This window comes from Saccopteryx bilineata, chromosome 1 (genome assembly GCF_036850765.1).
Source record: "Saccopteryx bilineata isolate mSacBil1 chromosome 1, mSacBil1_pri_phased_curated, whole genome shotgun sequence".
NCBI classification, from domain to species: Eukaryota; Metazoa; Chordata; class Mammalia; order Chiroptera; family Emballonuridae; genus Saccopteryx; species Saccopteryx bilineata.
In genome coordinates this window covers 355616350-355630003 of record NC_089490.1, presented here as the reverse complement: position 1 = coordinate 355630003, position 13654 = coordinate 355616350, and the positions used below count along the sequence as shown (strand labels likewise).

At 45.4% G+C, this 13654-nt stretch overlaps 1 protein-coding gene across 3 annotated transcripts in view; it reads left to right on the top strand.

Annotated features, from left to right (window-relative positions):
- DENND5A (DENN domain containing 5A) overlaps nucleotides 1–13654 on the top strand; it is a 98421-nt gene that overhangs the window by 81950 nt on the left and 2817 nt on the right. For all 3 annotated transcript variants that reach the window (XM_066250920.1, XM_066250921.1, XM_066250919.1), the window contains 9 exons: nucleotides 1273–1357; nucleotides 3583–3667; nucleotides 4588–4716; nucleotides 8956–9077; nucleotides 10284–10429; nucleotides 11014–11132; nucleotides 11856–12037; nucleotides 12612–12694; nucleotides 13199–13322. In XM_066250920.1, coding sequence (XP_066107017.1) covers nucleotides 1273–1357; nucleotides 3583–3667; nucleotides 4588–4716; nucleotides 8956–9077; nucleotides 10284–10429; nucleotides 11014–11132; nucleotides 11856–12037; nucleotides 12612–12694; nucleotides 13199–13322 — 1075 coding nt within the window. The remainder of the gene's footprint in view (nucleotides 1–1272; nucleotides 1358–3582; nucleotides 3668–4587; nucleotides 4717–8955; nucleotides 9078–10283; nucleotides 10430–11013; nucleotides 11133–11855; nucleotides 12038–12611; nucleotides 12695–13198; nucleotides 13323–13654) is intronic.

The window sequence follows — 13654 nt, the reverse complement described above, 5'->3', positions numbered from 1 at the left end:
ATCCCAACATTCTGCTTACTAGCTGTGTGATCTTTAACAATCTTTCTGATCCTTAATTTGCTCTTTTCTAAAGAAAATGAGGATAGGGGTATCCACCTTATAGGATTTTGTGGAGCATTAAATAAAGTATTATATTTTAAATATTTAACATAGTTCGTAGCAAACCTCAAACAAGACATGGTAGCTTCTATCATTATTATTACTTTTATAAAAGACAGAACTAAAATCACTTATAAAATTATTTTAAATAATATATCCTACTACTGAAAGAAGCATTGTACTATATTTGTATTATATCAGCTATATAGAAATATTAACCATGAATCTGAACTAAAGTTTTTATCACATAACAAGAGTCATTGTATATTGAAGGATGACTAGAAAGAGACAAAGCAATTGCTGGGTGGCCTGCTGGGCTCACTCACTACCTAGGCAAATTGCTTCCTTACATCAGGCTTGTAAATGCTCTTCAGATTTGTGCCTTGGCAAAATGACAGATTACTACATGACTCAAATACCAATTTAAACTGCAAATGCCAAGGTTCTGTTATGCAGTTATATCTCAGCCTTGTAGTTAGGGAACAGCCTATCTCCTGTAGACTTATTCACTACCTTCAATGGTAAATCCTCATCATAGTGCTAACTTCCTCTCCCTAGCCTGCACTAAGGGCAAGCATGCTTTTGTTTTAGGAAATTCAGGAGCTATCATGGAATCTTGTAGGCTGCATATCAACTCCTCTGTGCAAAAGTCATCCTTCTCTACCCAAGCTGACCTTCAACCAACAAACCATTTAGAGGTTATTTGCTTTTTTCTTTCTTATGCACTGTTCCATTCACATCTCTTTTTGACCATGTCCTTCCTGTTCCCAGTGGGGTACTGTTTCTCTTTTCTGTTCTTTATATTTCTCCAGTGTTTTAATAGGGGGGTTATATGTGTATACATTGTATCCAGGTATATACTGAGATAAGAAATAGTAGATTAAGTCTTTACTTAACATTGTTGATAGATTCTATGACTTAAAGTGAATGATGTATAAGAAAACCAGTTTTACCATAGGCCAGCTGATATAAACAAGAGTTAAGTTTCTATGGCATCTCATCAATGTTACAATGAAACAACAATGAAGATGTGTTATTTGAGGACCTGCTGTACAGATACTTTTAAGCAAAATTCAAAATCTATATGTTTAAATTATCTCTGACTCTGTTCACTAGATGCCTTGGACTCTGAGATCTAAACTAATAGGTCTTTTTCCCTTGTGTTGGTTCCAGGGGAAATCAGCCTTGTGGTCCCACCTGTTACATTATCAGGAAAACCGGCAGAGAAAACTCACATCAGGAAGCCTCAATACCCCAGGTAAGATGGTCTGCACCATTGGAGAGAACTCCCTCCACCCGTTTCCCATACCCCACTGTATGATCAGCTGGAGTGATCCAGGTCAGTGAAGCCTTTGCTCTGTAATGTTTCTTTTTGCATATTAAGCCACTGGGCCCTTTGAAACACAGAGCTTGACATAGCCATGGAGTTTGCTTACGTTGTACACCCTTTTTGAAAAGTGAGATAGACTTGTATCAGTAAGAGGTCAGTCTCAGAATGCGTTTAAGTTTTAAATGAATTTGGGTAGTATTGATGTCTTGTGTTTGGAGCAAAGCTGTTTTTGAATTCTTGTTTTATTTCTCTGAGATGGGCATTGAGATAATCTATCCTAGCAGTAATGGAGCCTGTTTGTCAATGTCCGAACTTAAGCCTGGTGTAAATGATCCCTTACACTTCCTTTCTATTTCTCATTTAATACATGTATCGTAGTTGTTCAGGACCTTAGAGATTATCTAGTCCAGTCCCCTTATTTTACAAGAGGAGGAAACTGGGATCCAGAGAGGAGCTGAATTTACTCAGGATTACACAGTGAAATAATGGAAGAGGCCAGATGAGGGGCCAAGTCTTTTGTCTCCTGGTCTAGTATTCTTTATACCATTCCAGTGCCCCTTCCAGGACAGTTCCCTCCTTACTTTGCTTCTTGACAGCATCTTCCCTTCACACCATCTTTCATCCTCCTCTCTCTGCCTAGGAGTTTATCTTTCTTGGATGTTCTTAGCCTAATGGCAAAGATTAGTTTAAATGGGAGCGAACAGATAGGCATGAACTCATTGTTTTTGCTCTTATTTATTTTTTATTTTTTTACAGGGACGGAGATAGAGGGATAGTTAGGGACAGACAGGAACAGAGAGAGATGAGAAGCATCAATCATCAGTTTTTCGTTGCGACACCTTAGTTGCTCATTGATTGCTTTCTCCTATGTGACACCTTAGTTGTTCATTGATTGCTTTCTCCTATGTGACACCTTAGTTCAGGGGTCTCAAACTCAACTCAGCATGTGGGCCGCAGAGCAAGATCACAGCCGTTCAGCGGGCCGCACTAGGTCTACAAAAGGCAACTGTTACGCAACACTTTCCTCACTGCAGTTGAAAACAAAAAAAAATCAGTACAACAAGCACAATCGTACATGCAGTTTACTCAGTGTCACAAAACAACCAGAAACTGTAGTTCGCATCACAACTGCTGTTAACTAAGCTAATATCTAGCTAGGATGCTAGAGAAATGAAAAATACAAGTAGGCCCCTAGGCTTACTTAATTTTATCCAAAATATTTTGAACTTTGTGGATTAGTCTGCGGGCCGCACAAAATTGTTCGGTGGGCCGCGTGCGGCCAGCGGGCCACGCGTTTGACACCCCTGCCTTAGTTGTTCATCTTAGTTGTTCATTGATTGCTTTCTCATATGTGCCATGACCGCAGGCCTTCAGCAGACTGAGTAACCCCTTGCTCGAGCCAGTGACCTTGGGTCCATGCTAGTGAGCTTTTTGCTCAAGCCAGATGAGCCCGTGCTCAAGCTGGCAACCTTGGGGTCTCGAACCTGTGTCCTTCCACACCCCAGTCCGACGCTGTATCCACTACGCCACCGCCTGGTCAGGCTGTTGTGTTTGCTCTTGACCTCAACTAGTACTGAACGTGGAGAGAGTAGTTGGCTGAAAACCAGGTACAAGAGCTCCCTAAGGAGCCTTTTAAGAATGTTTTGGTCCACTTTCTGGATATGAAAGCAAGGAGTCTTCTCAGGAAGACTTCTTAGTCATCGCTAAGAGATGAACTATAGCTAAAAATTCTCAACAGCTAAGTAGTCAAGATACTAAGTTTTAAATGTTGTGCCAGACATGTGGATATATAGGTGTTAAGAAGTGCTGCTTCCATGAATTATGATGAGCACATGTCTAGTTAGGAGCCAGGGGATCTGAATTTGCTGCCTGGTGACTGGGACAAAGCAGCTAACCTCTCTGAATCAGTTCCCTCTTCTGTGGTACCTTCTTTGGCTATCTTCTGCATTGTTAGAGAATTAAATGAGGTAATATACACAAAAGTATTAAATCTGAAACCCAGTGGGTACTTAATAGTCATGAAATAATTTATCAAAGTGTTATCAAAACTGTTGTTTCCTGTAGAAATTTGTGATTTGAGATAAGAAGGGTAGTCAGTCAGCTATTTGAATAGTGACCTTTTTTGGACATGACCCATTTTTTTTTTGTTCTAGGAATACTTGTTGATTCAGAACGGAGGAAATCTGATTCCAGCTCAGTCATGTCTCCCCTGAGAATCTCCCTCATTCAAGATATGAGGTCAGTGTGGCCTCATACATTATAAGCCACTAAAATTCTGTTTTTGTTTGCTGCTTAGGTGTCTACTTTAAATAGCAGGGTCTTGGTGATGGTGACCTGGGCTTCTGTGGTGTTTCAGTTAGCCAGGAGACCCTTCTCTCTTTTTTTTTAATTAAAAATTTTTTTAATTTAAATTTTTATTTTTTTTAGTGAGTGGAGGGAGGAGGCAGAGACTGACTCCTGCATGTGCCCCAACTGGGATCTACCTGGCAAGCCCACAAGGGGCTATGGTCTGCCCATTGGGGCCCTTGCTCTGTTGTAAACGGAGCTATTTTTTAGCACCTGAGGTGGAGGCCTTGGAACCATCCTCAGCGCCTGGGGCCAACTTGCTCTAATCAAGCCATGGCTACAGGAGGGGAAGAGGGGAGAGAGAAGGAGAGAGAGAGAGAGAGAGAAGCAAGGAAGGGGAGGGGTGGAGAAGCAGATGGGCTCTTCTCCTGTGTGCCCTGACTGAGGATCAAACCTGGGACATCCACACGCCGGGTTGATGCTCTACCACTGAGCCAACCAGCCAGGCCAGGGTCAGGAGACCTTTCTTATTGGTTTTGTGCTTTATGATGCATTTGTAGAGCTGAGTAAGCAGCTGGGCTTCCTGACATGTTTGGAGAATTATATCAAAGCTTAAGGGCTCTGGGGTTAACCTGACTTTTTTTGAGAGCTGTACTATAAATCCCCTGCCCTCATTATTTGCCAGGTGAACCTGTCTGGCAGAGCTACATGGAAGCTCAGGATTTAGAAAACAAGAGAGATGTACTCCTACTCTCCCAGGATGAGCTAATTCTGCCTCATTCAGCCTCCTTTGGCTTTTCGGGGGGGAGGGTAATGGTAGTGAATTAGTCTCCCACCCACCCTCTACTTCCCCTTTCCCATTCCCCCTTTAGGCACATTCAGAACATCGGGGAAATCAAGACTGATGTGGGAAAGGCCAGAGCATGGGTGCGACTGTCCATGGAGAAAAAGCTTCTCTCCAGACACCTGAAGCAACTTCTCTCAGACCATGAGCTCACCAAGTAAGGCCACTCCACCTGGAGTAGAATAGGCTCTCAGGAATGGTGGGGGGTTGGAAATCCATATGTGGCAAGGGGGAGTAGTCAGTATGTCATTGCTCCTGTATTCAGCTAAACTCAAATTGCAGGTGAAGGTTTTGAAGCATTTCCACTTCTCCCTTTTTATCTGCAGAAGAATAATTCTTCTATATTTGTTCTCTATCTCTTTAATCTGCATGCCCCAAAATGGCTTTCTTAAAGAGGTAGTGAGAAGGATGGGATCCTCATTGGCTACCTCAGAGTTTGGGGGTTCCTCCTTGCCTTGCTGCACTCAGGTGACTTGTAAACCTCTTGGGCATAGGCATTTTCTCAGTCTCTTTCTTGTCCTGGGGAGGAAAGGATTGGAGAATTACAAGGAAACATCTAGATATTCCCTTATCTCTTTGACTCTCTCCTGAGCCAGGGCAAGCCCACGTAACCATGTCCTTACTCTTTCTCTCTGGACCTTGCCTGAGTCTCCCTAGGGCTTTCTGATGATTCTTTTAGGCCTTCTCCCTCCACACTTTTCACCCAGAAGGAGGGAAGGGAGAGATTTTAAGGTCCTCATATTCCCAGGAACCACTAAACCTACTGTTTTCTTCTTTTGATGTTATAGCCTTTATATTCTCCCTGTACACAAACTATTAGAGGAGCAGGTGGGAGGGAGGGTTGTGTCCCTTCTCTGCCTCAGACTATACCACCTCTCTATCTTTTCCTGTATATGGTGTGTTTGGCTATTTCTTCATTGATAAGCCTGTTGGGAATTTTTGTTTAGCAATTCCTTAGGCATCTTTTCATGGTATCCTTTATTATGTGACTTCTCCATGCATGATAAAGTAGAGGAGTGGACCTTGGGGACATTATGTGTGAGCCAGTTGATTAAATCTTCAGAATCTATTTTTATTCAAAGTAGAAATGTAATTTTTTAGACTGTTTGTTGTATGTATAAACCACAGCAAGAAACCAGATTTAAAACCTTGATAGGTTAGAGAGCTTACCTTGAGAGTTAGAAATAACAGTTCTTAAAGAGCTTAAATGTCAGGGACAAAAAGATTTAGGAATAAAATTTGAAAACTGAGAGGACAACCAAAAGAGAACATATAATAAGCCTGGCATTTGGAAGAGAAATATTTGCACCAGATTCTAGAGAACAATTGTGTGGTGAAAAAATCTGTTGCTATAGCTGTGTGGGCACCAGGGCCTGAGGGCAAGAATGCTTCCTCCTGGCCAGTGTGGGCTTCATCTGTCAGAAGAGGCTGCAAGTCAGCAGGAGGACAGTGAGGCATCTGGAGGGGGTCAAGCTCAAGAACTTCTGAAGTCCAGGGCAGTGGGTAGGCCTATAGTGTATGAGCTTAAAGGGGTGGGCCACAGTGAACAGGGACAGACCTTAGTGAGGAGGCTAATCTTGGTTTCTTTAAACTGTAGCCCCATCAGAGGAGACAAACTCAGAATTTACTCAGTATATATAACTTCTCACCTGATTCTGACCTCTGTACTACTCTAAGTGATCAGGAAATGAGGAGAGTTTTGCTGCCACAGATTGCATTTTGGATGGCGCCTAGGGAGAGAAAAGGAGGCCCTTCACCAAAACTGCCAGCTCCTCCCTCCTTGTTCTCTCTTATCTTTCTCTTCAGTTTGTTTAAAGCTCCAGTCACATCATACCCCTTACTCTTTTCAGGATGTCTTCAGCCCTTATAGAGCCTAGTCAAGCCAAAGCTTGTCTAGACTTCCCAGAGACTTGTTCTGTTCCTCTTCTAGGCACCCATAGAATTTTTTACAGTATTTGTTTATCCCTGTTTTACCAGTAAGGGCTGTATTACCATGATCAATTTGCTTACTTTTTATTAAAATTTGCTTTTATTATTGATGGCATGAAGTAGGTGCCTTTCCCAATACTGAGCATGTTGTTTAGCATCTAGTAAGTGTTTGTGCACATAAAATGTGTTCATAGCTATACATGCAGGAGGAGGTGGACATCGTTGGAGAGTCTATCTTGATAGAATACTTCTGAGCCTCTAAGATTCCCAGCTAGCCTCCAAGACTGTTTGCAGCTTGGAGATGGGATAAGGTAGAGATAGGGTAAGGTGGCTATATATTCTAAGGGAAGAACTTAGCTCCTTTATAGTGAGTGCCAACTCTTCTTTCTTAACCTCTCTGTAGTGACTAATCCTATGTAGTGCCTCCTCTACTTTGAAACTCACTTTGCATGGCTGCCATGTCCCTATACCATGCTGTTCTCCTTTTCCCCTCTTTCCACAGTTCTTCATTCTCTGTGTGCACATACATTCTTTTGGCTCCCTCAGCTGCTCGCTAGCTTCTCACTTAGTGATGTCACCATTGTCATGACTCTGTCACCTCCAAACAGGTGACTGCCACATCTGAAGCTCTAGCTCTGCCATTTCTTTTGAGCTCTAGTTCTACATTTATTTCCAATCAGATATTTTACCTTTAACTCAGAACAAAAGCAAAGCTTCACAGAGTCTTCAACATAACCTTTCTCTCAAATTTTCAGTTAATGTCACTCTTACTCTGTCTGAACATCCCCACGCCTGCCTACCTAGGTTCCGAATTTGGAGTGGTTTTGACTTCTTTGTTTTACCTCCCATGTACACATTTCTGTCCTTAGCCTCTGCCTTCACCTGTCTCCTTACCTACTGTCTCTACCTTGGTTTCCTCGCATTCCTCTTTAACCCCTCAGCTACACAAAATTTAAATTTTTTGAAGTTATTCATCACTTTTCCTTTACTTTAGGTCAGTTGCAGAAACCTGTTATTTGTAGGGCAGATTGCAAATTCTTTGGCTTGCATATTTAGGGCCTGCCTTCATTTGACTGCAGCCTAGCTGCTCAGCCTCATTGCCAGCTGATCACTTCCCTGAGCCCACAACTCCAGTCAGGCTGGTTTCCATAGCCCGTCCTTCTACATATCTGTTTAAATTTGTGTGTCCATCAGGCCCCTCTTCTTCTAGCTTGTGGCTCTTCAAATTTCCAGAGAGCCTTTCATTTGGCAGCTTGTTATGGGCAGTCTTATACTGTGGCCGTGACCTGACTGACTCACTGAAACTGTATTGGAAGGTAGGTGCTTCCCTCTGCAGCACCTACACACAGAGTAGTAGGCCTTGGTCAGTGAATTATCTGTTGAAAGCACCGTATACACCTGACTAGGTCGACCCTCACAGGGGGCCTACTGAATCACAGGGAGATTCAGGGTCTACTGAATCCCAGGCCTGTCTGGCTGTGGTGATTGCAGTCTTGGCAACCAGGATAGTTACTTTTTTTGGTTTCTTTTGTATTCCTCTGTGCTGAAGGACTGTGCATTGAGCTCTCTGTGTCTCCTCTACTTGGAGAAGGTGTCATTGCTGAGCGGTTGCAGAGGGCCTGCACTGTCAGGTAAAGGGTTGTCTTTGCTCTTGACCTCAACTAGTACTGAACGTGGAGAGAGTAGTTGGCTGAAAACCAGGTACAAGAGCTCCCTAAGGAGCCTTTTAAGAGTGTTTTGGTCCACTTTCTGGATATGAAAGCAAGGAGTCTTCTCAGGAAGACTTCTTAGTCATCGCTAAGAGATGAACTATAGCTAAAAATTCTCAACAGCTAAGTAGTCAAGATACTAAGTTTTAAATGTTGTGCCAGACATGTGGTAATATAGGTGTTAAGAAGTGCTGCTTCCATGATTTATGGGCCTTTGATGAGTAAGCAGTGAGGGTGAAGAGAGGAGAGGGGAGAATGCTGGCAAAGCAGACGGCTGTGATCTGCGTAGCTCTTCCTTGCCTGTGGCCCGGATCACTCCCTTCTTTGCCTGCATCGTCTCTGCGGCGTCCCTGAGCTTAGTCGCATTCCGAGCAGTGTTCTGACTTGTGGGTCTCAGGTCTGCTGCAGTCTGAGACTTGGCCTGGCAAAGAGTGGTGGTCACACACCTCCCGCCATTGTTCCTCCCACACCACACACTGGGGTGATGCCCTGGCCAGAGGCCTGAGAGGGCCTGTGTCTTCCCTGAGGGAATTTCATTTCAGTTTGGATTTTGTTGTTCCTGCTGTAGCTTAAGCCACTTCCCTCTAGCCCTCAGTTAGACATAGTAGCTGGCTTTGTTCCTTTTTTAGGTTGCTCTGAAGAACTTAAGGTTTGACATCTTACTCTTCCCTTAGCTATCTCCTTTTACAACCGAGTAATTCTAGCCTCTTTCCTCTCCTTTTGGCTGAGAGACTGATTTATTGCCTCCTCTCTGACAGAAAGTTGTACAAGCGCTATGCCTTCCTGCGCTGTGACGACGAGAAGGAGCAGTTCCTCTATCACCTCCTCTCTTTCAATGCCGTCGATTACTTTTGCTTCACCAATGTCTTCACAACTATCCGTGAGTAGTCCTGTGCTCCCCACCAGCTTTCCCAGTTCCAGTCTTCATAGCCTGCCTGAGGCTAACTCCCAGGCCCCTTTTTAAGATAAAAGATGATCACTTGTACTTTCTATTTGCTTTTTGCTTCTGTGAGAGAGAGAGGTGCATTTGCCCTCTTTGGAGGCTGTATTTTCTCTGAATCTTGTCATTCTTATTCTGAACTGGTGAGCTCAATCCTTTTGGCCATCGTTTTGTCACTATTGTTGCTGTGGTCCTAGATGCTGCTCTGGGAGCCTAAAGAAGTGAAGGTGGAATGGATTGAGTGGGACAGTGGAGTTCATTGCCTTTTCTGCATACCTGTAGAGAAATTTTCCTTTTGTTTTGGGCTGAGAGAGTCATTCAGCATCACAGAAAGTTTCAGAACTTCCCACAGGGAGAAACAGCTCTTCCTGAAGTAGCAGAAAGAACTCTAGATAGCCATGGGAGGTTTGGGTCCAGGCCCTAGCTCAATCATTACGTTTCAGTGAGCAGATCTAGCCCTGCTGGGGACCTCAGTCTCCCTATTTTTCAGAGTGAGGAAGAGGGTTCAATATGGTCTAAGGAAAGCCCCTGGGACCCCTTCTTTCTTTGGTGCCAGAGTGTTGGTCAGTCTCTGAATTTCCCCCATGGCTAATTGTTTGTCCAGTGACTCAGCGGCCTCAGTGGCTCAGACTCTTTTTACATGATGTCTTTCCTCCTTCTCAGAGATGGGGGCTATAGGCTTTAATAGAAGCAGCACTGAACTAGAATTTAGGAGACCTAAGGTAAATTAATTTCCTCTCAGTGCCTCAGAAGAGGCATTGTAATATCTGCATGGCCTCTCTGGAGATTGTTATTAGAGTTCATGAGATGATGAATTGAAAAGTGCTCTGAAAAGCAATTCAGTACAATGTCAAGTTTGCCATATTATTTAAGGAACAGGTAGACTTAGCTCTGAGCCTGCATATGGGCTTGGATCCTTGATGATTGGGCGGTATCCCTTAGAGGAGTGAGATGGGGTGGGGAGAGAGTTGGCTAATAGTCTGAGCCAGCCAGAAGCTAGAGCCTGGAACTTGCTGCTCCAGACTTTGCTGGGGCCAGTACAGCAGGGGCCACAATTGTACCAGCATGCTAGAGCACGTCAGGGCCCTTTCAGGTACGGTAGGGATTCCTGATGCCCCTCCATGCCTTTGTGCCTTCCCCTTACAGTGATCCCCTACCACATCCTGATTGTACCGAGCAAGAAGCTGGGGGGCTCCATGTTCACTGCCAACCCATGGATCTGCATCTCGGGAGAACTGGGCGAGACACAGATCCTGCAGGTTCCCAGGAATGTGTTAGAGATGACCTTCGAGGTACGTGTTATTCAGGAAACCACAACCCCAGGCTCTTTAGAGATCTGAGTTTGCAACAGCTACTTTTCTGGAACTTTCTGCAGGGTTTTTTGGAGGCCTTGCTCTGTACAGTGTTATGTATTAGCACAGCTGACCTGTCCTGAGATGATCAGAGGCCAGAGCCAAGGGTTGACCCAAGGAGGGGGGAGCCTATCCTGTCTATAAACAGTCTCTGGTGGGAAGGCACTTACCCATCTGAACTTGTGTACCTCCCTGTCCATGCTGTGTTGAGAAATCCCCAAAAGTTCCTTTAGCTGCTGGGTCCAGGTATTCACAGAGACCTCTGACACTTAGACTGCTGTCCTACTTCCAGAGCTGCCTGCATCCAGGCCCTGTTTTCCTTCTGGGTAGCAGCGTCTTCTTTCTCGGCTATGGGACCCTCATGAGATAGTGCTGCACTGCCAGCTTGGGTGGCAGGTGGAGCCCTGAGCCCTGTTCCTGCCAGGGTACAGGAGCCAGTCAGATCTCTGCCTCCAAGGAGTGCCACTGTTTTTTCCTGTTTTCTTTTACTACCTAATCTTCTCTGTTTGGTTGTTCTCTCACAGTGCCAGAACCTGGGGAAGCTCACTACTGTTCAGATAGGCCATGATAACTCTGGGCTGTATGCCAAATGGCTGGTGGAGTATGTGATGGTCAGAAACGAGATCACAGGACATACCTACAAGTAAGTGTCCCCTCAGCTGTGCTCTGAGATAGTGGGGCAAGGTGTACCGCTGGGGGCACTTCCTGATGCTTGGGTATATGGACTTCTCAAGGAGATACTTTATTGTCTGATAGACTGAGACAACTTCCTGTTTGGCTTTGCCTCATGCACCTAGAAAAAATATAAAAGGATGGTGTACCATGCGAAGATGTGGGATATTTCTTTTTCTTTTTCTTTTTTTTTTTTTTTACAGAGTCAGAGAGAGGGATAGATAGGGACAGACAGACAGGAACAGAGAGAGATGAGAAGCATCAATCATCAGTTTTTTGTTGTGGCACTTTAGTTGTTCATTGATTTCTTTCTCATATGTGCCTTGACCGTGGGACTACAGCAGATCGAGTAACCCCTTGCTCAAGCCAGCAACCTTGGGTCCAAGCTGGTGAGCTTTGCTCAAACCAGATGAGCTTGCGCTCAAGCTGGCGACCTCGGGGTCTGGAACCTGGGTCCTCCGCATCCCAGTTCGATGCTCTATCCATTGCGCCACCGCCTGGTCAGGCGTGTGATATTTCTCTGCACAGGTTCCAGATCACCCATCACTCAGGTGGCTTCCCTGATGATACATATGGGATGGATGAGCAGACCTTTGAGGAATCCCTGGGGATTGACTTTGTTGCTGGCCCTTGCTGAGCCACTGAGGACACTGGAGGAGCTGGCAACTCTGACAGGACATTACCTGACCTTTAGGTTCCCATGTGGCCGGTGGCTGGGGAAGGGTATGGACGATGGAAGCCTGGAGCGGGTCCTAGTTGGAGAGTTGCTCACATCCCAGCCCGAGGTGGACGAGAGGCCATGTCGAACCCCGCCCCTGCAGCAGTCCCCAAGCGTCATTCGCAGGCTTGTTACCATCTCACCCAACAACAAGCCCAGTAAGTGGGAAGAGAAGCTGGGCCCTCATGCTTTCTAGCCTGGGAAATGTGGGCAGATTTCTGCCCTGATGTGTTGGCCCAAATCCCAGCCTGTGCAGCTGCCTTTGAAACCACCTCTGCCAACAGAGCAGCCTCAAGGGATTCAACACTCTCCTTAGAGGCCTAGAAAGAGAGGGGAGAGCTTACGGAGGGTGGCCTGGGTCCTCTGCACTGTTTGTATATGATCCTGGAGAGGGGAGGGGTCCACTTTCAGACCTTCTCTTTCCTGGTTCCTGGGCTTCACAGCCAAGTGTTGGCCCTCTTTTGGTTGCCAAAAGTTCCAGGGTAAAATGGAAAATAAACTTGACCAGCATCTCTTAGAGACAGAACTCTAAGGTATTAGCTTTGCTTTTTCCCCAAGATGTTAGGAAGAGCTAACTCAGCAAAGTTTGGTGGGTGAGAGCTACTCTTTCCAGGGTCCAGGCTGCCCTGCCTCTCCCACAGGCCCTCCCAGTTTTCTTGGTCTTTTGCTCAGTCAGCTAAGTACTACTGTTAGCCTGAGATTGGTGAAGTATGTCTGCTTGATTTTTATCAGAGCTGAACACTGGGCAGATCCAGGAGTCCATTGGGGAGGCTGTAAATGGCATCGTGAAGCACTTCCATAAGCCTGAGAAAGAGGTGAGCCTTCCTTTCTTTCACCCCAGGGCCTTACATTGAATAAGAGAGAATAATATTGTTCCAGACCCATGTGCTCGGACAGCCCAGAGTATAGAGTGCCTCAGTTAGTTTGAGATTGAGCATATTTCTTCTGCTGGGGGCTTAAGCCTTGGGTTACCCTGTTTTCCTTACACATTAATGACCCAGCAGAGTCCCTGGGCCTCTAGTGAACAGTGTTTATTCCTGTTTTCTTCAAGATTTGCCTGGGTCTCACTGAATAATGGCCATATTGGCTTTGTCCCCTTGCTGGGGACCCACATCCACCATCTATTCATTTATCCATTCATTCAACAACTATTCACTGAGAGCTGTTCTGAGCCACACACTGTGCCAGGTGCTTTGGGAATAGATAAGATCCCTGCCTGTCTTTTGCTGCCCTCCCAGCTGCGGGTTATGGATTTGGGGAAGCAGTGGTGGGAGGGTAGCTTGGCTGAGGCCAGCCTGTCACTCTCGTTTCCTTACTAGCGAGGGAGCCTGACGCTGTTGCTTTGTGGAGAGTGCGGCCTTGTTTCGGCTCTGGAACAGGCTTTCCAGCATGGATTTAAATCACCCCGTCTCTTCAAAAATGTCTTCATTTGGGATTTCCTGGGTGAGTTGGACTAGGATGTGAGGGTGGGAAACCATGCAGAGACATGGGGGCTCACCAGCATAAAGTGGGTGCTAACCACTGCCATCTAAGGTACAGAAGCCAAGTCAGGTGGCTCTCAGATTAGATCTGTTGTTTGCCCTGCCTTTTCCCAAAGGTAATGATAGAAGCCCTCCCTACTCTTCACCCCTCATCTCCTGAGAATTGGGTGGAAAAGATTCTTTCTAGGCAGCTGTTGTATAAGTACAGGTTGGGTCATAAGTCCTTACACTTCCTGTAGATCTAGAAGGCCAGTTGATGGCATTGAAGCCCAAGCGCAGAATTGCACCCACTTG